At 44.1% G+C, this 27,584-nt stretch overlaps 1 protein-coding gene across 1 annotated transcript; it reads left to right on the forward strand.

Moving 5' to 3' along the window:
* Positions 1–250: 250 nt before the first annotated feature.
* On the forward strand, positions 251–25,695 carry LOC142184248 (cytochrome P450 2F2-like). Its single transcript, XM_075259017.1, has 10 exons — positions 251–278; positions 1,576–1,753; positions 11,599–11,761; positions 12,081–12,230; positions 12,614–12,774; positions 14,295–14,471; positions 15,391–15,532; positions 18,043–18,230; positions 19,533–19,674; positions 25,500–25,695. Exons 2-10 carry the CDS (start codon positions 1,577–1,579, stop codon positions 25,679–25,681), a joined length of 1,482 nt encoding a protein of 493 aa, XP_075115118.1. The 5' UTR covers positions 251–278; position 1,576; the 3' UTR covers positions 25,682–25,695.
* Positions 25,696–27,584: the final 1,889 nt, after the last annotated feature.

Genomic DNA, 27,584 nt, shown 5'->3' on the forward strand with positions numbered 1-27,584 from the left:
TCATAAAGTGTTTTCTAGACTTTATGGAGCATATGTTATGTATAAGGACACAGTCTGCAGAATAATACAGTGCACGCTGAGGCTGTGGATATTGCCCAATTTCATAAGCTCATACAAGTCATTCCAGGTCAGTGAGCCATTCTTGTGTTATACTGATGTTCCCAATAACTTGTCTGTTCACGCCCGGCCATTGTAATTGTTTCTCCTTATGAACACCAGAGCACTGAAACCCTGAATTCTTTCCCAACAAGAATCCTGACAGCAAGACATTTTCTCAAGTAAGTGCTCCAGCCCTTTCCTATAATCTATACGCTCCTATATGTTCTACTTATTATATATAGTACATACTGTATGTGTTAAGTGTGTAGGGAACAGAATCCCCAAACGTAACACGAGTGCTGGTGTGGAGCCCAACATAAGAAACTTATCTAACCTTGGGGCAGCACAGTGGCTCAGTGGTTAGCACTGCAGCCTTGTAGCACTACAGTCTTTGGCTTGAATACTGCCAAGGACATCTGCAAGGAGTTTGTTCTCCCCGTGTCTGCTCCTCCAGCATACCTCCACCTCTGCCTGCTCTTATTATCAATCATTCTGTTGTGAAACACATTGTAGCAATTATATTCGCTTTGATATCTTTGTCTCTGTACCCTGCTGTGTCCCCCCCACCACATATCTCCTAATCCTGGACCACCCCAGCAAATCTCTGCCGGCTCTTTCCCCACAACCGGCATCAGCGCAAGGAACCCCCTATATCTTACACCCATCTCACTCCCCCTGTCCTGTAGGGTGCACTATGGATGCTCGCGCCACACACAATGAACTAGACTCCAACCATGACCTCTTCATTTCTAATGTATTTACATTTCTCAGCATCAAAGAAACATTTGCTCCAATCCAGGCGCTACCTGCCCTCCCCCCCCCCCCCTCCTTTGTAGTGCACTCTGTTCATATCTACTCACCCTCCAAACTCCAACTGGCTGTCATATATCGATCACCGGCACCTACCGCCGTCTTCATTGACCATTTCACCACTTGGCTCATACACTTCCCATCCACAGATACTCCCACCATCATCATGGGCGACTTCATCATCCCCATTATCCATTATCACAGACTGCCCCCCCCCCCCCAGCTTCCAGTCTACCGTCTCTCACCGCCTCCTTTGGTCTCTCTCAGTGGTCCGCCTCTGCCACCCTTATAAAGGGCACACATTAGACCTCATATGTGGCCTCTCTAACTCTCCGTCCACACTCTCTGACCACAACCTGTTGGTATTCTCTGCCCTCTCCTCTGTAATAGACCCCCCAACCCCTAAACCAACACCCCCTGCAGGAACCTTAATGGCCTTGACATCCGCCCGCTCTCAGACTCTCTCCTACCACTCGCTGACATCTCCTCACAGATGCCGCCGCCGCCTTCTATATTTTTATGTTAATTTTTTTTATCACCCAAATTCTGCAGCAGAGAGCTGGATATATACACCCAGTTCTGCTTGGATTATACCTGTATACTATCATGTAACCCTATATAATAACACATATATAATGCTTTATACATCTGTGACTTCCTTGGCAGGATGGATTGGAGCAGCACACTTCTTCTTCTCTTCATCTTCATCCTGTCTTATATCATCTTGAGCTACAGGAAGATCTTCAGAGAGAAGGCGATGCTCCCCCCAGGACCTCTGCCCATCCCATTGCTGGGGAATCTTCTACAGATCGACACAGGGAACGTTTCCACCACATTCATGAAGGTGAGAGAGCCTTATGGATTGAGGGCAATATAATGGTGGTAATGTGGTACCGATGTAATGTACATGGTAATAATGGTGACATATGGTGTAATGTAATATATGGTATGTCCATGTCATAGGAACATCATTATGTAAGCTGTCATTATCCCATTTTTAGACTTAACTTAGGTCAGAACTTAAAGGAGTTTTCTGAACAAAAAAAAAAATCATTTTTTTCAAAAAAGGTTATTGCTATTGTTGAGGTCAAATCATAATACCCCAGAGATATGCTGTCTGTAAAGGAAAAATAATTAACAGGCCAAGATCGGCCTCCGCCATCTTTTAGCCTGGAGAATCATGAAGACACATGGTGGTCGTGTATCAAAATGGATTCTACTTTAATGGTGGCTAGAACAAAGTATATATCACATGGCATAGACAGAACAGGATTGGCTAGTAGAATTAGCATACATCTATTGGTGGAGAAGTTTGTAACAATAGCCCTGATGCATATCTATTGGATAAGAAACTGGAGAGAGGACACACCCCCCTGAGGGCTGGCTTTACTCTAAAATGGAGTCTTGTGAGCACATGGTAGCCGCATGTATCAATCAAAATGGCAGCCATCAGCACATGTCTCAAATACACATCCTAGATGTCTATCTCATGGTATTCTAAAGACAATAGACATCCTTGTTGGAGACAATTAACTTAATTACCCTTCTCTTGTCCCTTTATCTTAAAAAGGGTCTTTGGTCTTTGATCCTTTCCTAACAATGCCCGTGGTTCCTGCCGAACTGTCTCCATTTTAATTAGTTTCTTTGTAAGATAGCATCACCCAATACACAGAGCATAGTATTTACATAACCAGTCTGGCAAGATCCAAACTGCATCTCTCTGGGAGAGAGAGATGGACAGATAGAACCATCTCAGCCCCCACCTCTATACACAATTTTTCATAAGATATTATTGTTCCCCCACAATTCCCCCATTAAGACATTTATTATTTTTCATATCAGATGAGTACGTTCACTTAGTTCCCTAAATGCCAGCCCTGCTGGATTCCCCATCTGATATTTTTTTTTTATAAATGTCTACCACTTATATCTATCTTTATCATAACATCTATTAAAACATATCAAAATTAACTTGAAAGAAAATACTATATACACAATATGCCCATGGCAATTTGTACAATGTTTTGCCATATCCCCATTATCCTTTTAGGAAAGCAAAACAAAAAAAAAACAAACAAATAATGTCCATTTCTTCATTCCTGCCGTGATTCAGGAATCTTTGTATAATGGGAAGCAGGTATCCTCCAATTTGACGGAGGTGGCAGTTGTCATCAGCACTTAGGAGGGGCCGTCTTTCTGATATGTCTTTTCACTATCACCCAATCACCACCTGCAAGCTATGTGCTCCTGGAAAAAATCAAAAGATCAAACAGGGTCTAGAATAGAAGAAAACGCCTGTTCATGTGTTACTTTCAGTCTTTGACACAAGTTCTGGACATAGCTGGCAGTACTTCTCATACTTAAGTTGTGAAGTCTGGGGAAAATACAACCCTTAGTCTAAGCACCCTTCCATAAAGCACCTTGAGTGTGCACTTCAACCTTTTCTACTTTGCCTGAACTCTGCTCAATCCCCAATACATACAATATTTTATTCATTATTTCACCTGTGAAATGTGTCCCTCTATCAGACTCTCTCATCTCAGGTATCCCCAATCTACACACAAGCTCAGATATCAATTTCTTGGCAGTTACCTGCGTTGTTGCTCGGCTGATCCAACCTGAGAACAAAATACACACAGACCAACACATATTTGTATGTTGTAAATTCAGGCAATTGTATGTAATGGATACAGGGGTTTTGGTGTGCATGCGGTGTGTCTTAACTACCTGTCCTGGATTGTGTAGAGCACATATGTGACATGCTTTTACGTGATTCCCTGCAGCCCTTCCAACCTGAGGCAAACTATAGTTTACCCACTAATGACTCCATGGCATTTCAAGAGGCGTGCACCTTACCGTGGGCCAAACCAGCCATTTGGGGGTACACTGATTTATCCCCCATTTTCACATTCTCTGGCACCAGCCTTTGTCCATTTCTCAATTTCCTCACCAGTCACCTTAGAGTACAGCCCCTTGGGGTCTGCTATTTTTCTCACCTGGTTGAGACCCTTCCATGGCGGTAGTGCCGCTGCTTACTCAGCCTATTTCCAATACTCTCAGGGTCTCTTCCCTTTGTGTGAGCTCTGACTTTCACAATTGCCAACTGCTTAGGGAGCAATATGGCCATATCTCAACTGACTTGCTAAGTTTCCTTTCTTAATTGGTTTGCCCTGTGCCGTCAGGAAGTTCCTAGACCTCCATATTGGACCATAACCATGTGCAATGCCAAAAGCATACCAGGAGTCAGTGTAAATGTTTGCTGTGCTATCAGGCTTCTATAAGGTCAGCCTCTTATACTGACATGTGTGGTGGAAGGGCTTCTTATACTATGGTGTCATGTATAATGACTACAGCATACCCTGTATTCAAATTTGCCTTTTTCTGTTAGGTACCTGGAACCGTCCACAAATATCTCATAGTCAGGATTCTCCAATGGGGCGTCAGTGACATGACCGAAGCCGCCTCTTCTGAGAGGGAGTTTAAAAATATCTCATCTACCAAATATCTCATTATCTACTCCCCCCCTTTGAATCATGAACTCCTACTGGTATAAGAGTTGCAGGATTCAAAAGTCAAATAACGCTGAAATGAGATGTTTGAGGAGGATGTAGAGCAAATTCCATGTTACTCTATCTTGCCAAAGAAATATGACATCTGTCTATCTGTGTGAGGATTGCCTTACCACCGTTCTGATAGAGGAAAACACATCAGGTTCATGTCTGTCTATCTGTGGCACAAAGAATAAAAAAAAAAAAATTTAAATTATCAACATACCACAATAATATTCACTTAATCTCCCATAAAACATTTGTCTAATCTTTTTCATACACTGGTGGTTTTTGCTATCACTTCTTTTAGTTAAGGTGATAATAAGAGACACTTCTAATTAGATTTCCAGTGTCTCACTTTAAGCTACACAGGGCAATACAATACTCTATTTACCCTTTAGCCATTATACAATAGGACTTTTGACACTAATTAAGACACTAATTAAGACATTCTGTTGTTTAAGGGTACAGCCATTGTAAGTGGTTGGCTGGCTAAAACTTGCCAAACCTGTATTCAGACTTATTTATACAATCCTAAGTAAATTCAATTCTCTACAACTTCTAATTATTTCAGAATCACAACTAATTCATTAAATGCTCAAAATATATCAGCAGAGAAGGCAAAAACTTTAAGGGATCAATCTATCTCCCCCCTCCCCCGTCATAACAAGAATTTATACACAAAAACACATTACAGAGCAGACATCCGAGTGACTTCTAATCTACTTAGTCAGATGTCTATCACCTTGTAGCAAACAATGCCACAGAAATACCACTTTTGTTTTGTAAAACTATGATTTATCTTTACCTGCGTGTACATATTAAGATAGCTCTCATGCATTGCCTACCCCTTATGGTGCCTAATCCCATATCAGAAGGATCAATCTGAATAGAAATGACCAATAACATTTTACAAGTATTAGATAAAACTTTTTCACAAAATAATTCCCAATTGTTAACATTCATGGGTTTACAGTATAAACTCATAACCAATAAACACCTAGAGTACCTAGTACATGTACATGGTATATCAAGTACATCTCATATTCACCAGAAGACATATATATATATTCAACGATGGAAAAGAACTCATATCTACTTGTCACCACCCTCTGTGGGACTATCAGCATTCAATTTCTTCATCTGCTCCCTGTGGAGTTTAAAAATGTAACAATATAAACATGAACAAACAGAGCATGTGCATATAGCAAATACATGTAACACATATGTGCCCATTCATATACATACATGCAAACTTCACACTGGAGCTCCAGACACACACACATCCATTAAATCATAAAGAACTTGTCAAATTTTCATATTTTCCTACAAATAATCACAGAGTTAGTTATAATTCCTGCACAGCTGAATATTGAAGAAAAATAAACAAAACATGTGATTTAGATGCCTTCGTCTTCTCCTCAATGTGTATATCACTGGAAAATAAACATAATGATGATTATCTAAAATTTATGACATTAATCCAATTCTAAAGACATTAAATATGATTTAAACAGCCAATACTGATACCAACATTACATATTAATATTTCTGTGCAGTCTTCGAATATTTCCATGGCAGACCCCACTCATCTAGTTGCTACAGATGCTCAGAAACTCTTAAACTATATTTGAGGTTTTGCCTTAAGGGCCAACTGCCAGAATTTTAACATTTTTCTTTATGAGATTTCAATCAAAGTTTTTACCACTGTTACACAAGGTTTTAAAAATCAAATACTGGCATTTCTAAAAACAGCTTAAATTATACAGTTACAAATTGTTAAACCATATATTCATAATTCTCCATACATTATACCAATGATGTTACATCGTATCACTCATAGCTAAAATCTTAGCTAACTGCCGTGTCTCCCCTCCCCCCTTCTTGCTACCAAACCTGTATACCATGATACCTCTGCTGTGGATATATACGAGTCACACTGGGGGGAGGGGCCTGACCTTCATCATCACTCACATGGCACTAACAACACAATGCCATGTGCAGACCAGATTTAACCCTTTATCTGGACTGTGAGTGCTCACTATATATTCCCTTACACTAAGAAAGATATACAAACACTTAATACCTTATTTCTGTAACCATTCCTTACTTAATTTGTTATCCAACTATCCAATATCTTATCAGCAGTTTCTCACCTCCATTTCTAACTGCTCTTTCCTTAAACTATCTCTTGGGTTGATTTCCATACTGGCTGACTCTGCACTCCCCCCATTCTGTTCTTCAATCAGAGCTTATTCCTCTTTGTAACTTATGCTCCTGTATCTGTCCTGCATGATCTAATCTCCATTGGTTCCCAACATTTACTATCAAACAATCCTATCTTAGGAACCCCTGCTCTCTTAAGGATTTTTTTTATTTATTTATTTATTTATTTATTTTTTCTTTTACTTGGGCGGCAACTTCTCTCTCTCATCTCTATTAGTTCATATGGGGTATATTTATTTGGGGGATCACAAAGATTACTCCCCAGAACCACACAGATTTATTTGGGGGATCACACAGATTACTCCCCAGAACCACACAGATTTATTTGGGGGATCACAAAGATTACTCCCCAGAACCACACAGATTTATTTGGGGGATCACACAGATTACTCCCCGGAACCACACAGATTTATTTGGGGGATCACACAGATTACTCCCCATTTTCACTGAACTAATCTCTGTCTTTTAACTAAGGATGGAGACTGCCTGTACCGCCTTATACACTTTATAACAGATGTATCAATCAAATCACAGCATGGACAGTATACAAAGAGTGAGATTTCCCATCCCCCTTTACAGACAATATATATTCTTTTAGGTTCTTTGCAAAAAGCTTGAGCTATCTATATAAGGAACATATGTGTTTACCTCACACTCGGACAGGAATACAAAAGTTCTTAGAAACACAGATCAAACTGGTAAGATTAAAGTTCTTACCTTGCAGCGCTGACTTTGTTGGATCTGTATTTCCAAGCACTCCTGTAATCTGGTCGTCCGGGGGATCAGCAAACCGTCTCCTCATCTCTCAAGCCGCACGTTTGGGCGCCAATTTCTGTTGAGGTCAAATCATAATACCCCAGAGATATGCTGTCTGTAAAGGAAAAATAATTAACAGGCCAAGATCGGCCTCCGCCATCTTTTAGCCTGGAGAATCCATTTTGATACACGACCACCATGTGTCTTCATGATTCTCCAGGCTAAAAGATGGCGGAGGCCGATCTTGGCCTGTTAATTATTTTTCCTTTACAGACAGCATATCTCTGGGGTATTATGATTTGACCTCAACAGAAATCAGAGGTATCATGGTATACAGGTTTGGTAGCAAGAAGGGGGGAGGGGAGACACGGCAGTTAGCTAAGATTTTAGCTATGAGTGATACGATGTAACATCATTGGTATAATGTATGGAGAATTATGAATATATGGTTTAACAATTTGTAACTGTATAATTTAAGCTGTTTTTAGAAATGCCAGTATTTGATTTTTAAAAACAGCTTAAATTATACAGTTACAAATTGTTAAACCATATATTCATAATTCTCCATACATTATACCAATGATGTTACATCGTATCACTCATAGCTAAAATCTTAGCTAACTGCCGTGTCTCCCCTCCCCCCTTCTTGCTACCAAACCTGTATACCATGATACCTCTGCTGTGGATATATACGAGTCACACTGGGGGGAGGGGCCTGACCTTCATCATCACTCACATGGCACTAACAACACAATGCCATGTGCAGACCAGATTTAACCCTTTATCTGGACTGTGAGTGCTCACTATATATTCCCTTACACTAAGAAAGATATACAAACACTTAATACCTTATTTCTGTAACCATTCCTTACTTAATTTGTTATCCAACTATCCAATATCTTATCAGCAGTTTCTCACCTCCATTTCTAACTGCTCTTTCCTTAAACTATCTCTTGGGTTGATTTCCATACTGGCTGACTCTGCACTCCCCCCATTCTGTTCTTCAATCAGAGCTTATTCCTCTTTGTAACAATGCCCGTGGTTCCTGCCGAACTGTCTCCATTTTAATTAGTTTCTTTGTAAGATAGCATCACCCAATACACAGAGCATAGTATTTACATAACCAGTCTGGCAAGATCCAAACTGCATCTCTCTGGGAGAGAGAGATGGACAGATAGAACCATCTCAGCCCCCACCTCTATACACAATTTTTCATAAGATATTATTGTTCCCCCACACTATTAATCCTACTAATATTATAAAGGTGAAAGTTTGTGTGTTTGGATGTTTGTGGGTTTGTGTATTTGGATGTTTGTGGGTTTGTGTATTTGGATGTTTGTGGGTTTGTGTATTTGGATGTTTGTTCCTCAATCACAGCCAAACGGCTGAATGGATTTAGTTGAAATTTCACACACACCGACCTACTCTAAATGTGGGTCACTCACCCCAAATCGTCACCATGACCATCAAAAGTTCACTCCGGCTCTGCTGTAGGCGCTGGCATTACGTCAGGTCTTTCCACGCACCTCCTATTGGTGCATGGCAAGGTGTGGGCGGGCTATGGAGCCAGCGCTGGAGCACCATACATTGCCGGCGAAGTGAGGGCGGGTCGATTGACCGGGGAGACCATAGTCAACATAGCAGCAGCCCACATGTTCCGGCCGCCGCTGCCATCCCAGGCCACCTACACACTGCGGGCATGCCAGCCGGCTACACAGGACCCCTCATGCCGGCAGATGTTGTGGCCTAGACAGCATGCACAAGGTGAGTCCAGCGGGGTGGGGGGTGGCCGGTGTCCGCAACAAGCGTCCCCATTAACCCTAACGGCGCCTCAGTCACAGCTGACCGAGGCGCCATGTCCTCCACCAGGCGCATGGGCGCTGCGATGTTCCTTCTCTGCTACCCTGTTTTCCCGAAAATAAGACAGTGTCTTATATTAAATTCTCTTCCGAAATATATGACCTGTCTTATTTTTGAGTAATGTCTTTTGCAGTGGCTGGAGCGGGGGACAATCGGCAGTCATGCCAGTGTTTCCTTAGTGGAGCTGCGGCATGACTGCCGGTTGTAGGTGGTTCAGGAGGTGAAGGGGGTGATGTCTTATTTTTGGGGAAACAGGGTATGTTCCTTCTCCACACCAACACCATGGAATCGAATACCACGAGGCAAACGCAGTAAAAATTTGTGTCCCCTCCCACCTTTCCTGGCGCTTTTTTTCCACCAATAACTGTGCAGGGGAGGTGGGACAGTAACTACGGCAATGGAGGCATTGAAAAAAAAAATTGGAAAAAGGAATTGGCGGCCGGAATCAGGAGCAGTTTCCATTGTGGTCCAATTTTAGACTCCGCCTCCTCACAGATGAGCCTCCAACAGGACCAGCATTGATTGGCTGAATCCTCTACACTGGCCAATCAACGCTGGTCTATTCATTCCTATGAGAAAAAGTAAGCTCCCTCATAACATTAAGCTGCCAGCTCTCCTGACTAGCAAGGACGAGCCTGTGGCAAATGAATGCTGGTTCTGCAGCAGGCTCGTCCTTGCTAGTCGGGAGAGCTGGCAGCTTGCGGTTACGAGGGAGCTTTTTATCAGCGCAAATGCAAGCGCTGTGCAGTTATAGTGCACGGACCCCATAGACTATAATAACTGCACAGCGCTCCTCCTAAACACTCTCCTCCTGATACTCGTGGACTTGGTGACTCTCCTTTAGTGGAATAGTGGTTTCCCCTGAAACGAGCATTTTTTCCCATAGACTATAATGGGATTCGATATGTGATCGAGTAGTCAAATATTGAAGCTCTACTCGAAACGAATATCGAATATTTCTCTGTTCGCTCATCTCTAATTACATCAACTTTATGCAAAGACTCAGTATTTCCAGTGTTGACCCTTATTTCTGTAGTTTTTTTTTTTTTTTTTTGGTCTCCCACATCTTGAGAATTGACCACAGTTGGATTGAGATCTGGGAATTAGATGGACATGGAACTAAAATGTGAATGTTTTGTTCTCTAAATCATTTATTTATCACTTTTGCCTTTTACAAGGTCTGCATCATTCACCACCAAGTTGCTCATGTATGGTTGGGAGAAGTTTCTCTTGGAGAATGTTTAGATACCATTTTATGGGGATAACATCCATCCTTAGGGAGAGACCGCCTTCTCAGGTGTGCGGAGACTTATACAGCCATAGTTGCTCCACTGCAAGGGAACATGGGAAGAATATGCAAATCTGTCTCCCAAGATGTAAACAGGGAGACTTCATCAGCACAACCTAGAGAGAGCTGATTTGGTAGAAGTGGTCTCCCCCTAAGGAGTGACATTATCCCCATAATCTGGTCTCTCAGCCTCTCACTTCTACCAAATCAGTTCTCTCTGTGCTGCGCTGATGAAGTCCAAAGAGACAGAAATGGCGCCGTCCGTAGCTGAGAAATTGATTTGGTTATAACCCTGCATTATGCAGCAAAGGCTTCTGGGAAGTCGGGCATGATGTTCAGGGTGCTTCCTATAGAGGGCAGCATAACAGAGGCACTGTCTCCCTGTTTACATCTTGGGAGACAGATTTGCATATTCTTCCTAGAGTCCATTTGTAATCCATGGCAGAGTTCTTAGGAAAATTGTGAGAGAGCCAAAAGCCCTGCACGAAAAGCCACCCCAACCAGGAATGGGCTCAGGAGGGCTGTTGCAAAACTACAGCTCTCAGTATACTTGGAATTTAGCAATAGTTAGGGAGTCGCAGGTCGGAGGTCACCAGTCTACATGGTCATATCAGGCCTGAAGAGTATTCCCACTTACAAGAAGAGATCATATACATATGTTAAAGAATATATATTCATCTACATGGAAGTATATTTCTTGGTTAAGTGACATAGATCAGTGAAGGGAGAATCCATGGTAAATGTCCCCCCGTCATGGTACCAAAAGGTCTCTTATTTCTCCTTCTCCTGGACTTTGCCATGACCTTTGTGAAGATTCCCCACCATCCTGCTTGCTGAGAACGTTCTTCATCTCTAGTTGGGCGGCCAGTGCTCGGCTTCTTCTATAAGGTTCCTTTAGTGTCGGCCATGTTTTCTCCAACTGTGTTTCTTCTTGATGGAATTTTATGTTAATAAACATGAGAACAGACTGAATGTCCTGACAAGTATATCGGGTTACATATGTGTCCACAGATGAAGGAGAAATATGGGCCGGTCTTTACCTTGTACTTTGGATCGAAACCAGGAATTGTCGTATGTGGCTATAAAGCGATGAAAGAAGCCTTCATTGACCAGAATGATGTATTCGGCGATAGAGGAGACTATCCAGTGTTCAGGAACTTCATAGGAGAAGACGGTGAGATGATGATGGTTTCTGATAACTTAAGTCTTATATCAGCTCTGGATCATATATCTTATGTCAGCTAGGCTGGAGGCAGCACAAGTCAGAACGGAACCATCCGAGGACTTAGAGAATCCTCAATAATCATACACAGGCAGATGAGTAGATCTAGAATAGAATTGACAGACCGAGATAGGACGGGATCAGTAAGTCTGCTGCAGACACCTAACCCTTTCACTGTCAGGTAATAACACTGATATAATGTGGGTGAGATTCGGTTACATTGTAATTGTCTCTCGGCTCTGTTAGACTTGTTTTTACTTCTGTTCCATAGACATAGCGTTTGCCAATGGTGATGACTGGAAGCGTCGCAGACAATTCACGTTACTGACACTGAGAAACTTCGGCATGGGGAAAGAAAGTATAGAAAAGAGAATCCTGGAGGAGGGGCACTTCCTTATCAAAGGGCTGAAGGAAACAAAGGGTAAGGTTAAGAAATGGAGAGTAAGATATAGTGTATTATCTGTTGTGTCATGTCCTGCAATAAGGCGAAGAGATACCAGAACATGGAGGTGAACAGCGGCCAACCCAAGTGTCGGTGCAATAACATCAGCGGAGCTTCTCATTAAAGGGATTGTCCAGTTTCTGCAAATAAATGTTATTGTTTCTATATTGTTTACTGTTTTCCAATATACTTTCTGTATGCATTCCTCAGGGATATATAGATAGGTCCCTGGTCATGTGAAATACGGTCTATGGTCGTGTGATATACAGTCCCTGATCATGTGATGTAGGGTCCCTGGTGCACAGCTCGTTACAGGACAGATGTTTGATTACTAATATCTCTTTGTGACCTTTCTTGCTTAGGGTCTCCAGTCGATCCTCAAATGTACTTGAGTCGCACAGTCTCTAATGTGATCTGCTCCGTGGTCTTTGGGAAGCGTTTTGATTATGGGGACAAGAGACTGACGGAAATAATCAACAGCGTCAATAGCAACTTCAGTATCATGAGCAGCATGTGGGGAACGGTGAGTAGAAGGAAATGTCCTAGAATAATACTCTGATCGTCCGGCATTTGTAAATACAGCAAACGTTATAGTCTGATATCAGCCTTAGCAGCATCAGATGCTTCCATGTGACATAACATCCTCCCATAGCCACAGATCATTGAAATTGGAATCCCATAGACGTACAGGACGGGGCCTTTCGATTCTATGGGTTTAATGTTATAGATACGGTATGTACAATGTGGATTCTCAATTACCTGCAGCCAGGACCCCTGTAAGTGACCGAGCAGTTTCTTCTGTTCACCTTCTTTGATATCAAATTCTTTACATTGCTATTCTTTGTATTCTCTCTCTGGACCATCTAAGCCATCTCCAATTTTGCTAATGCCACAGATACGGTGACCCGGTGACCCTACACAATCCTCGTTCCATTTTATAACTAAACCCTTGGAGTCCTCGGTGACTTAGACTTTTATTTTAGTAAATCTTTTAGCAATAATCCGCTATTGGTTTGTGCAGCAATAAAATCAATAATAGCCTCAGGACTGGCACGTAAATACTTTGTATCCAATGTCTAAAATAGTAACATAAAGGCAAATTATAAATGTGATTTAATTCATTACATTTTAATGGAACCTTGTAAGAAAATAATTGATGAATTCTATAAAGGCGCGATCTGTAATATATCGGAGTCATCCATTAGAGACAGAAATTAAGAATTGTGTCCTTAATATCTGAATTAGCAGTTGGATTTTATACAAGAATTGGATTCAGTAATGAATAACCAGAAGCTGTAGCCATAGACTGGATATGTTCAGAAAGGCTCATAGGAATTTCAACTCCAAATAATTAAGAACCAAACCCTCTAACAAATAAGGAAATACAGGTGGTCCTCGGGTTACGACGTTTCGTGGTTCCGACTAGAGATGAGCTAAAAAGTAAGCTCCCTCGTAACATCAAGCTGCCAGCTCTCCCAACTAGCAAGGACAAGCCTGCGGCAAATCAACACTGGTTCTGCAGCAGGCTCGTCCTTGCTAGTTGGGAGTGCTGGCAGCTTGCTGTTACGAGGGAGCTTACTTTTTCTCATAGGAATGAATTGACCAGCGTTGATTGGCCAGTGTACAGCATTCGGCCAATCAACACTGGTTCTGCCGGAAGCTCGTCTGTGAGGAGGCGGAGTCTAAGATTGGACCACAGCAGTCTCCATTGTGGTCTGATATTAGACTCCTCCTCCTGGCCAGTGTTAATTGGCCGAATGCTGTACACTGGCCAATCAATGTTGGCCAATGCATTCCTATGAGAAAAAGTAAGCTCCCGCATAAATGCAAGCTGCCAGCACTCCCTGTACAGTATGTGATTTAGCGTGCAGCGACTCGGAACCGAGGAAGACTGTACTGTACTGTAATGTATATGGTACAGTCTTCCTCGGTTCCGAGCTGCTGCACACTAAATCACGTTGATCTGTTCCTACGCGTAAGAATGGATCAACATCGTAAGTCGAGGACTATCTGTAATGAGGATTTTCTTTTCTTGGTCCTCAGCTCTACAACATGTATCCGGGTTTTATGGAATATATCCCAGGTCGACATAAGAAGATGTGGAGGAATTTTCAAGACATCTATGATATCACCGATGATTTTATCAAAGATCATGAGAAGACATTGGATCCAAAAAATCCTCGCGATTATATAGATTGTTTCCTCATCAAGATGAAAAAGGTAAAAACGACCAATTCTAATGAATAGCTGATCATTTATACTAATAAGCCCAAATTACAGCCCCCCCCCCCCCCCCCGGGAAAAAATAATCAGAACGGGGTGAAATTAGAGAAAAATTGCATTTGTATCACTTTCTTATGGGTTTTGTTTTTACAGCGTTCACTGTGCAGCTACAATGTTACTTTCATGTTACCGGTATTCCGGGGGTGTTACGATAATGGGGATAACACTTTTATATAGTTTACATAGTTTATGTTTTTAACACTTTAAGACAAATCCAAAGGCTTGAAAAAAAAGAAAGTTTTCTTGAAATCCCCATATTCTGTAATGTTTCTATATGGAGTTGCATATGGCATCATTGTTGGCGGGGTCAGATTTACTATTTATTTGTACCATTTTGGGGAATGTCTAATGTTTCAGTCGTTTTCTGGTTTATAAGACTAATGATCTTTTGGAAGATTGGCAGGGGATTGACACCCAGGAGTCCTGCAGAAGTGACTGCACCGTTCGGATGAATGCTGTGGCTTCTTCACTTACTATGGCTTCTGCACTTAGTATCATAAACCACTGCTTGCCTCAGCCTTTGCACCTGTGCAGGGGCCCAGTAAGTCAGGGGCCCTATCACTCAAACTGCAGCATTCCCCTGTCTATTAGATTGCAGGTATATTCCTAAGGTATTGAAGAGGCCCATAATTGCCTTTGCACAGGTTATAAAATGGTATACCTTTTCCACAACAGAAACCTAATACTGCACATGGTGGGACCAGTTTAGGCTGGAAAATCCACCCAATACCTTTAAGAATGAGAGTCCAGACTGCGATGAATGACTGTTTCCAGCATCTTTGTGACTTAGCCCATATTGTTGCAGATATGAGCCTTGTTTTTATATTCATTGTTTGGATGTCTTTTATTTTCTTAGGAAGAAGGTAGCCCAGGCACTCCTTTCTATTTGCAAAGTTTGAGAACAAATGTACAAGATCTGCTCTTTGGTGGAACAGAAACTACCAGTACAACTCTGCGGTATGGGATCCTGATCCTCATGAGATATCCAGAGATAGCAGGTGAACTCATATGAAGGCATATTATTGTCATAGAGGAGGGTCCAAAGTCCAAAGTCAAGCCCCCCTCTTTGGATTGGAATGGCAGAAAGAGTGATATAGAGAGTCATCAGAACTGAACTGAACTTTCCTTCACCTTTCATGTAGCAAAATATCCTGACCAAATCAGAGTGACTTGATGCCACTCTTACTTAACACCTAGTACCAAGGTACAAGACCCAATAGGCTCTACCTAGAGATGGGCAAACCTCTCAATATTAATTTCGCGTTTGGGTCCCCGGTTGGACTGAAGTTCAGTATGAACCACACTTTCAACTGACTTAAAACATAGTGTAGAATACTGTCAGGGCCACCTTCCCCACAATACATCTAGTGTCCCTCCTGATAACCAGCCATGATGTCCTTATTGTGGTCAGGTTATCTTCTCATACATGTAGTGTCCTCCTGATAACCAGCCATGATGTCCTTATTGTGGTCAGGTTATCTTCTCATACATCTAGTGTCCTCCTGATAACCAGCCATGATGTCCTTATTGTGGTCAGGTTATCTTCTCATACATGTAGTGTCCTCCTGATAACCAGCCATGATGTCCTTATTGTGGTCGGGTTATCTTCTCATACATGTAGTGTCCTCCTGATAACCAGCCATGATGTCCTTATTGTGGTCAGGTTATCTTCTCATACATGTAGTGTCCCCTCCTGATAACCAGCCATGATGTCCTTATTGTGGTCGGGTTATCTTCTCATACATGTAGTGTCCCCTCCTGATAACCAGCCATGATGTCCTTATTGTGGTCAGGTTATCTTCTCATACATGTAGTGTCCCCTCCTGATAACCAGCCATGATGTCCTTATTGTGGTCAGGTTATCTTCTCATACATGTAGTGTCCCCTCCTGATAACCAGCCATGATGTCCTTATTGTGGTCAGGTTATCTTCTCATACATGTAGTGTCCCCTCCTGATAACCAGCCATGACGTCCTTATTGTGGTCAGGTTATCTTCTCATACATGTAGTGTCCTCCTGATAACCAGCCATGATGTCCTTATTGTGGTCAGGTTATCTTCTCATACATGTAGTGTCCTCCTGATAACCAGCCATGATGTCCTTATTGTGGTCAGGTTATCTTCTCATACATGTAGTGTCCCCTCCTGATAACCAGCCATGATGTCCTTATTGTGGTCAGGTTATCTTCTCATACATGTAGTGTCCTCCTGATAACCAGCCATGATGTCCTTATTGTGGTCGGGTTATCTTCTCATACATGTAGTGTCCTCCTGATAACCAGCCATGATGTCCTTATTGTGGTCGGGTTATCTTCTCATACATGTAGTGTCCCCTCCTGATAACCAGCCATGATGTCCTTATTGTGGTCAGGTTATCTTCTCATACATGTAGTGTCCCCTCCTGATAACCAGCCATGATGTCCTTATTGTGGTCAGGTTATCTTCTCATACATGTAGTGTCCTCCTGATAACCAGCCATGATGTCCTTATTGTGGTCAGGTTATCTTCTCATACATGTAGTGTCCTCCTGATAACCAGCTATGATGTCCTTATTGTGGTCAGGTTATCTTCTCATACATGTAGTGTCCCCTCCTGATAACCAGCCATGATGTCCTTATTGTGGCCAGGTTATCTTCTCATACATGTAGTGTCCTCCTGATAACCAGCTATGATGTCCTTATTGTGGTCAGGTTATCTTCTCATACATGTAGTGTCCCCTCCTGATGACTAGCCATGATGTCCTTATTGTGGTCAGGTTATCTTCTCATACATGTAGTGTCCTCTACTGATAACCAGCCATGATGTCCTTATTGTGGTCAGGTTATCTTCTCATACATGTAGTGTCCTCCTGATAACCAGCCATGATGTCCTTATTGTGGACGGGTTATCTTCTCATACATGTAGTGTCCTCCTGATAACCAGCCATGATGTCCTTATTGTGGTCAGGTTATCTTCTCATACATGTAGTGTCCTCCTGATAACCAGCCATGATGTCCTTATTGTGGTCAGGTTATCTTCTCATACATGTAATATCCTCCTGATAACCAGCCATGATGTCCTTATTGTGGTCAGGTTATCTTCTCATACATGTAGTGTCCTCCTGATAACCAGCCATGATGTCCTTATTGTGGTCGGGTTATCTTCTCATACATGTAGTGTCCTCCTGATATCCAGCCATGATGTCCTTATTGTGGTCAGGTTATCTTCTCATACATGTAGTGTCCCCCTGATAACCAGCCATGATGTCCTTTTTGTGGTCAGGTGAGTAAGCTCCTAAATCCCCATAAAGGTTCCTCAGTAAAAGAAAGTGTGTGGATTGGGAATGAGGGCATTACCGTGCCCCCCAACATCAGTAGGGATTCCAGTCTATGGACACTCCAGTGTCGGCCGTGTTCAGTGTCACGTGAGGTTAATCTTCATCTTGCTGTTCCGATGACTTTTGGCTACATCATGAGTTACATAGACAGAATTCCTGTCATATGGTCACTTGACAATATTCTTCATCTCAGAGAGAATGCAAGAAGAGATTGACAAAGTTATTGGAAGAGATCGAAATCCTTCAATAGCAGACAGAAATCACATGCCCTACACGGAGGCAACAATCTATGAAATCATGAGATACGTTGACGTCATACCGCTCAGTCTACCTCATCTCACATCAACAGATACTGTGCTCCAAGGATTCTCCATTCCCAAGGTTTGTCTCCAATCAGCAACCAACGAAAATATTACATAACTGATTATTACGTGTTAAATATAATATATACTACTTCTATATTAGAAGTAATGGAAAGTGGAATTTTAAATATTTTTAAATTCTAATTTGATTTGGTTTCTGCTAAGAATTTCCTGCCCTTCATCTTCTGTAGCTTTCCTGTATTTCTACAATCCACAAGTTGCTCTATTACATTCTGAGAAGGTCTCGGGTTAGACTGCGATCCCTCCGCACACCTCTGGTGAACATTGCATTTGCTATCAATACTTTACATGATCACTACTTAGCACAGCACAGTGTAGGGGAGATCATCTACAGGAGATCACAGCACGTACAGAGGGAACATTGCTCTCAGTAGTCTATGGGCTGCTATAGACACATTATAGAGGAAGGTCACAGCACAGTATAGGGGAAGATCATCTACAACAATTCACAGCACAGTATAGGGGAAGATCATCTACAACAATTCACAGCACAGTATAGGGGAAGATCATCTACAACAATTCACAGCACAGTATAGGGGAAGATCATCTACAACAACTCACAGCACAGTGTAGGGGAAGATCATCTACAGGAGATCACAGCACGTACAGAGGGAACATTGCTCTCAGTAGTCTATGGCAGGTATAGACACATTATAGAGGAAGGTCACAGCACAGTGTAGGGGTTACATTGTTTACAGCACCTTGCAGCACAGTATAGGGGAAGATCATCTACAACAATTCACAGCACAGTATAGGGGAAGATCATCTACAACAATTCACAGCACAGTATAGGGGAAGATCATCTACAGGAACCCATAGCCAGGTCACAGCACATTGTAAGGGGGATCATTTAAAGCAATATAGTGTAGGGACCACATTGTCTACAGTAGCTCACAGCCCACTTGCAGTGGGGTCTCAGATTTGCAATACATAGTATTGGAGAACATCACACATTAGCTCCTATGGGAACTATGCATAGGCGGTCAGGAGGCCATGGCATGGCATCTTATCTCAGGGGGTCTGAGGGGTGAAAGGTGGTGTATAGGGGCCATCTTTCCCCAAACTCACTGATGGCGTAATCACTGTTGAGATGGAGCATCTTCTTATATGCTCAGCCAATGTGAGTTTACGGGCGCGCATTCTAGTATGTATACACGTGTCAGAATGTGAGCGCTCAAAACAGATCCCATTCATTTCAATGGGTCGTTACGGGCATATAACGCGCATAATTTGGCGGCTGCAAGGAATCTTCAACATCTTTTCACTTTCATTGTGTAAATCCATGTTCTGCTTCCTTTAGGGCACATACGTCTCCCCACTCCTGACCTCCGTTCATTACGATCCCGAATATTATGATGAACCAGATAAGTTCAACCCAAATCATTTTTTGGATGATCAAGGCAACTTTAAGAAGAATGACGCTCACATACCCTTTCTAATTGGTAAGAGACTTGACTTGGGCTTTGTGTGTCTCGTTTTTTGTCCAATGTTCGTTTTGTTATTTAGACCAAATATAATGAGACATTCTTTGTAATACCTTAATAATGTCGCAGTGTTGTTATAGACATTTAGATGGTGGCGAGCCTTTCCATAGGTTATTTCTGTACATTTGCTGCCACCAAGGATCGGAAAGGGAACGTTTCACCAAAATGGACTAGTTTTTTTAAATGACCCTTTTATGAGAAACACATTTTTCCATTAAGAATAGAATGTTTAATGATTGTATTTTTTAATTTTCTATTGTATTTAAAAAATATAGAAATCTCCACTCTGTCCACTAAGCCTTAGTAGCAGGCTTGTTAATTTTATAGGGTTGTATCACAATAGAAGTTTAAGCCTCTTCAGATAACGCCCATAGTGACCCATCATTACATCCACTACCAACAATACATGATCTCACGACTTATCTATTCCTTCTCCCTACATAGAGCACTTGTACAAAACTCTGCCATAGACCTCAATAATTCAACTCCAGACTACTGCTGCCTATGAGTGAAGGGGCAAGCAGGACTCACAGGCTCTATATGAGTGGTGGTGGGAGCAGGACTCACAGGCTCTATATGAGTGGGGGGAGCAGGACTCACAGGCTCTATATGAGTGGTGGGGGGAGCAGGACTCACAGGCTCTATATGAGTGGTGGGGGGAGCAGGACTCACAGGCTCTATATGAGTGGTGGGGGAGCAGGACTCACAGGCTTTCTATATGAGTGGTGGGGGGAGCAGGACTCACAGGCTCTATATGAGTGGTGGGGGGAGCAGGACTCACAGGCTCTATATGAGTGGTGGGGGGAGCAGGACTCACAGGCTCTATATGACTGGTGGGGGAGCAGGACTCACAAGCTCTGTATGAGTGGTGGGGGGAGCAGGACTCACAGGCTCTGTATGAGTGGTGGGGGGAGCAGGACTCACAGGCTCTATATGAGTGGGGGGAGCAGGACTCACAGGCTCTATATGAGTGGTGGGGGGAGCAGGACTCACAGGCTCTATATGAGTGGTGGGGGGAGCAGGACTCACAGGCTTTCTATATGAGTGGTGGGGGGGAGCAGGACTCACAGGCTTTCTATATGAGTGGTGGGGGAGCAGGACTCACAGGCTCTATATGAGTGGTGGGGGGAGCAGGACTCACAGACTCTATATGAGTGGTGGGGGGGAGCAGGACTCACAGGCTCTGTATGAGTGGTGGGGGGAGCAGGACTCACAGGCTCTATATGAGTGGTGGGGGGGAGCAGGACTCACAGGCTTTCTATATGAGTGGTGGGGGGAGCAGGACACACAGGCTCTATATGAGTGGTGGGGAGCAGGACTCACAGGCTCTATATGAGTGGTGGGGGGAACAGGACTCACAGGCTCTATATGAGTGGTGGGGGAGCAGGACTCACAGGCTCTATATGAGTGGTGGGGGAGCAGGACTCACAGGCTCTATATGAGTGGTGGGGGAGCAGGACTCACAGACTCTATATGAGTGGTGGGGGGAGCAGGACTCACAGGCTCTATATGAGTGGTGGGGGTAGCAGGACTCACAGGCTTTCTATATGAGTGGTGGGGGAGCAGGACTTACAGGCTCTATATGAGTGGTGGGGGGAGCAGGACTCACAGGCTCTACATGAGTGGTGGGGGGAGCAGGACTCACAGGCTCTATATGAGTGGTGGGGGGAGCAGGACTCACAGGCTCTATATGAGTGGTGGGGGAGCAGGACTCACAGGCTCTATATGAGTGGTGGGGGGAGCAGGACTCACAGGCTCTATATGAGTGGTGGGGGGAGCAGGACTCACAGGCTTTCTATATGAGTGGTGGGGGGGCAGGACTCACAGGCTCTATATGAGTAGTGGGGGAAGCAGGACTCAGGCTCTATATAAGTGGTGGGGGAAGCAGGACTCACAGGCTCTATATGAGTGGGGGGGAGCAGGACTCACAGGCTTTCTATATGAGTGGGGGGGGGGGAGCAGGACTCACAGGCTCTATATGAGTGGTGGGGGGAGCAGGACTCACAGGCTCTATATGAGTGGTGGGGGGAGCAGGACTCACAGGCTTTCTATATGAGTGGGGGGGAGCAGGACTCACAGGCTCTATATGAGTGGTGGGGGGAGCAGGACTCACAGGCTCTATATGAGTGGTGGGGGGAGCAGGACTCACAGGCTCTATATGACTGGTGGGGGGATCAGGACTCACAGGCTCTATATGAGTGGGGGGGAGCAGGACTCACAGACTCTATATGAGTGGGGGGATCAGGACTCACAGGCTCTATGTGAGTGGGGGGGAGCAGGACTCACAGACTCTATATGAGTGGTGGGGGGAGCAGGACTCACAGGCTTTCTATATGAATGGGGGGGGGAGCAGGACTCACAGGCTCTATATGAGTGGTGGGGGGAGCAGGACTCACAGGCTCTATATGAGTGGGGGGAGCAGGACTCACAGGCTCTATATGAGTGGTGGGGGAGCAGGACTCACAGGCTCTATATGAGTGGGGGGGGGAGCAGGACTCACAGGCTCTATATGAGTGGTGGGGGGAGCAGGACTCACAGGCTCTATATGAGTGGTGGGGGGAGCGGGACTCACAGGCTTTCTATATGAGTGGGGGGAGCAGGACTCACAGGCTCTATATGAGTGGTGGGGGGAGCAGGACTCACAGGCTCTATATGAGTGGTGGGGGGAGCAGGACTCACAGGCTTTCTATATGAGTGGTGGGGGGAGCAGGACACACAGGCTCTATATGAGTGGTGGGGGAGCAGGACTCACAGGCTCTATATGAGTGGTGGGGGGAGCAGGACTCACAGGCTCTATATGAGTGGTGGGGGGAGCAGGACTCACAGGCTCTATATGAGTGGGGGGAGCAGGACTCACAGGCTCTATATGAGTGGTGGGGGGAGCAGGACTCACAGGCTCTATATGAGTGGTGGGGGGAGCAGAACTCACAGGCTCTATATGAGTGGTGGGGGGAGCAGGACTCACAGGCTCTATATGAGTGGTGGGGGGAGCAGGACTCACAGGCTCTATATGAGTGGTGGGGGGAGCAGGACTCACAGGCTTTCTATATGAGTGGTGGGGGGAGCAGGACTCACAGGCTCTATATGAGTGGTGGGGGGAGCAGGACTCACAGGCTCTATATGAGTGGTGGGGGGAGCAGGACTCACAGGCTTTCTATATGAGTGGTGGGGGGAGCAGGACTCACAGGCTTTCTATATGAGTGGTGGGGGAGCAGGACTCACAGGCTCTATATGAGTGGGGGGAGCAGGACTCACAGGCTTTCTATATCAGTGGTGGGGGAGCAGGACTTACAGGCTCTATATGAGTGGTGGGGGGAGCAGGACTCACAGGCTCTATATGAGTGGTGGGGGGAGCAGGACTCACAGGCTCTCTATATGAGTGGTGGGGGAGCAGGACTCACAGGCTTTCTATATGAGTGGTGGGGGGGCAGGACTCACAGGCTCTATATGAGTAGTGGGGGAAGCAGGACTCAGGCTCTATATAAGTGGTGGGGGAAGCAGGACTCACAGGCTCTATATGAGTGGGGGGGAGCAGGAATCACAGGCTTTCTATATGAGTGGGGGGGGAGCAGGACTCACAGGCTCTATATGAGTGGTGGGGGGAGCAGTACTCACAGGCTCTATATGAGTGGTGGGAGGAGCAGGACTCACAGGCTTTCTATATGAGTGGTGGGGGGAGCAGGACTCACAGGCTCTATATGAGTGGTGGGGGGAGCAGGACTCACAGGCTCTATATGAGTGGTGGGGGGAGCAGGACTCACAGGCTCTATATGAGTGGTGGGGGGAGCAGGACTCACAGGCTCTATATGAGTGGGGGGAGCAGGACTCACAGGCTCTATATGAGTGGTGGGGGGAGCAGGACTAACAGGCTCTATATGACTGGTGGGGGGATCAGGACTCACAGGCTCTATATGAGTGGGGGGGAGCAGGACTCACAGACTCTATATGAGTGGGGGGATCAGTATTCACAGGCTCTAAATGAGTAATAGGGGGAGCAGGACTCACAGGCTCTATATGAGTGGTGGGGGGAGCAGGACTCACAGGCTCTATATGAGTGGTGGGGGGGAGCAGGACTCACAGGCTCTATATGAGTGGTGGAGGAGCAGGACTCACAGGCTTTCTATATGAGTGGTGGGGGGAGCAGGACTCACAGGCTTTCTATATGAGTGGTGGGGGAGCAGGACTCACAGGCTCTATATGAGTGGTGGGGGGAGCAGGACTCACAGGCTCTATATGAGTGGTGGGGGGAGCAGGACTCACAGGCTCTATATGAGTGGTGGGGGGGAGCAGGACTCACAGGCTCTATATGAGTGGTGGAGGAGCAGGACTCACAGGCTTTCTATATGAGTGGTGGGGGGAGCAGGACTCACAGGCTCTATATGAGTGGTGGGGGGAGCAGGACTCACAGGCTCTATATGAGTGGTGGGGGAGCAGGACTCACAGGCTCTATATGAGTGGTGGGGGGAGCAGGACTCACAGGCTTTCTATATGAGTGGTGGGGGGAGCAGGACTCACAGGCTCTATATGAGTGGTGGGGGGAGCAGGACTCACAGGCTCTATATGACTGGTGGGGGGATCAGGACTCACAGGCTCTATATGAGTGGGGGGAAGCAGGACTCACAGACTCTATATGAGTGGGGGGATCAGGACTCACAGGCTCTATATGAGTGGGGGGGAGCAGGACTCACAGACTCTATATGAGTGGTTGGGGGAGCAGGACTCACAGGCTTTCTATATGAGTGGGGGGGAGCAGGACTCACAGGCTCTATATGAGTGGTGGGGGGAGCAGGACTCACAGGCTCTATATGAGTGGTGGGGGGATCAGGACTCACAGGCTCTATATGAGTGGTGGGGGGAGCAGGACTCACTGGCTCTATATGAGTGGGGGGAGCAGGACTCAGGCTCTATATGAGTGGTGGGGGGATGAGGACTCACTGGCTCTATATGAGTGGGGGGAGCAGGACTCACAGGCTCTATATGAGTGGATGGAGCAGGACTCACAGGCTCTATATGAGTGGGGGGAGCAGGACTCACAGGCTTTCTCTATGAGTGTGGGGGGAGGAGCAGGACTCACAGGCTTTCTCTATGAGTATGTGGGGGGGATCAGGACTCACAGGCTCTATATGAGTGGGGGGAGCAGGACTCAGGCTCTATATGAGTGGTGGGGGGAGCAGGACTCACTGGCTCTATATGAGTGGGGGAGCAGGACTCACAGGCTCTATATGAGTGGTGGGGGGGAGCAGGACTCACTGGCTCTATATGAGTGGGGGAGCAGGACTCACAGGCTCTATATGAGTGGGGGGAGCAGGACTCAGGCTCTATATGAGTGGTGGGGGGATGAGGACTCACAGGCTCTATATGAGTGGGGGGAGCAGGACTCAGGCTCTATATGAGTGGGGGGAGCAGGACTCACAGGCTTTCTCTATGAGTGTGGGGGGGATCAGGACTCACAGGCTCTATATAAGTGGGGGGAGCAGGACTCAGGCTCTATATGAGTGGTGGGGGGATCAGGACTCACTGGCTTTCTCTATGAGTGGGGGGGGGGGGGAGCAGGACTCACAGGGTTTATCTGAGTGCAGATAAACTTTTTTTTAATTCTATATCCCTTATATCCCTTAGTTGAGTATTCCCTCTTCCAGTCTATGCCACCCTCAATAAAATCCACATGAACTTACTGATATGTTTACAGTTCCTATTGGTTTGTTTCAGGCTCCACGAGCTGCAGCATCTTCAGCCATTTATAACCATTATTAATGCTATTAATGTCTTTCTTTTTTGGACAGGAAAACGAATGTGTCTTGGGGCAAGTCTGGCCCAGATGGAGCTGTTTCTCTTCTTTACATCCTTGCTGCAAAATTTCACTTTCAAACCTGTAGTTCCAAATCATACATTGGGTATTAGACCAATAGGATCCGGCCTTGGTAATCTTCCTCCGCAGTACAAGTGCTGTTTTGTACCACGTTAGTCTCTTGAAGCCTCACAGAACACTCAGATTATATAATATTATCTGATATATATATATATATATATATATATATATATATATATATATATACACACATCTGATTTGTTGGCTAGTAATGTATACAAGCCATTGAACAATGGACTATGTACTAAAGGGATGCCTTTATAGTTGATACTATTGTAATGTATATGGGTATAATTGTATTTAGTAACAATGTAGTTGTCTCCTATCTGCATAGTAGAATTGTATAACCCATGGAATAGTCTTGTATAATACATCCTAATTTACAAGAAGTGGCCAATGTTCCTTCAGCCAGTAGTGTTAGATGAGAGCTGCCACTTCTGGTTGAAATGTATTTCTTTTGACCTCTTCTTAAAGCTCCAGACATGGTTAATCAGTTTCTGGATAGTTGGCTAATCTGGCACAATTCTGGTTTCTTGCTGTGCTATCTAGTTACTTCAATAGAGACTAGAATTTATATTAAAGCAGTCGGCCATTAAATTCAATTAATCTATTAAAATTAGAATGGCCTATTAATATTTTTCGCCTCTGTATAATAAAATTGTATATACACTGACAGACATGAGGATAATGAGATGATACTGTAGTAATACTGTATATGTAATGATAGACATGAGGATGATGAGATGATACTGAAGTAATACTGTATATATACTGACAGACATGAGGATAATGAGATTATACTGTAGTAATACTATATATATACTGATAGACATGAGGATGATGAGATGATACTGTAGTAATACTGTATATATACTGAAAGACATGAGGATGATGAGATGATACTGTAGTAATACTATATATACTGATAGACATGAGGATGATGAGATGATACTGTAGTAATACTGTATATATACTGAAAGACATGAGGATGATGAGATGATACTGAAGTAATACTATATATACTGACAGACATGAGGATAATGAGATGATACTGTAGTAATACTGTATATATACTGACAGACATGAGGATGATGAGATGATACTCTAGTAATACTGTATATATACTGGAAGACATGAGGATGATGAGATGATACTGTAGTAATACTATATATACTGATAGACATGAGGATAATGAGATGATACTGTAGTAATACTGTATATATACTGACAGACATGAGGATGATGAGATGATACTCTAGTAATACTGTATATATATAATGATAGACATGAGGATGAGATGATACTGTAGTAATACTGTATATATACTGATAGACATGAGGAAGAGATGATACTGTAGTAATACGGTATGTATACTGATAGACATGATGGTGAGATGATACTGTAGTAATACGGTATGTATACTGATAGACATGATGGTGAGATGATGCTGCAGTAATGCTATATATACACTGACAGACATGTTGATGAGGTGATACTGTATTAATACTGTATATGCATTGACAGACATGATGAGATGATGCTGCAGTAATACTGTATATACACTGACAAACCTGAGGATCGTGAGATGATGCTGCAGTAATACTGTGTATACATTGACAGACATGCTGCAGGTAGTTAGTTATAGTGATATATATTCACAGGCATAATGAGATGCTGCTGTAGTAATTCTGTACAGGATACACACAGACATACATGATGAGATGCTGCAGATAGTAATACTATAATAATATAATATAGTAATAGACTGACAGACAGTGACGTAAAGATCATGGCCACAGGGGGTGTAACCCCTGTACATGGACCATGACCAGCTGGACATATAGTACATTTGGTGTGGGACTGAACATGAACAAACATGGTGGGCTTACTGGATTATAAACTCATTTCTGAACAGTGTTCGCTCATTTCTAATTATTATATATGGGACAAGAAAGATACAAAGATTCATCAAATTCCCATCTGGACAATTGTTAATCCT

Source organism: Leptodactylus fuscus, chromosome 11 (genome assembly GCF_031893055.1).
Source record: "Leptodactylus fuscus isolate aLepFus1 chromosome 11, aLepFus1.hap2, whole genome shotgun sequence".
Lineage (NCBI taxonomy): Eukaryota > Metazoa > Chordata > Amphibia > Anura > Leptodactylidae > Leptodactylus > Leptodactylus fuscus.

Coding starts and splice junctions, on each gene's coding strand:
- LOC142184248 (XM_075259017.1), top strand. CDS start 1,577: ATGGATTGGAGCAGCACACTTCTTCTTCTCTTCATCTTCATCCTGTCT. Junction 12,231..12,613: donor AGGGCTGAAGGAAACAAAGG/GTAAGGTTAAGA, acceptor TTTCTTGCTTAG/GGTCTCCAGTCGATCCTCAA. Junction 15,533..18,042: donor GAGATATCCAGAGATAGCAG/GTGAACTCATAT, acceptor TCTTCATCTCAG/AGAGAATGCAAGAAGAGATT.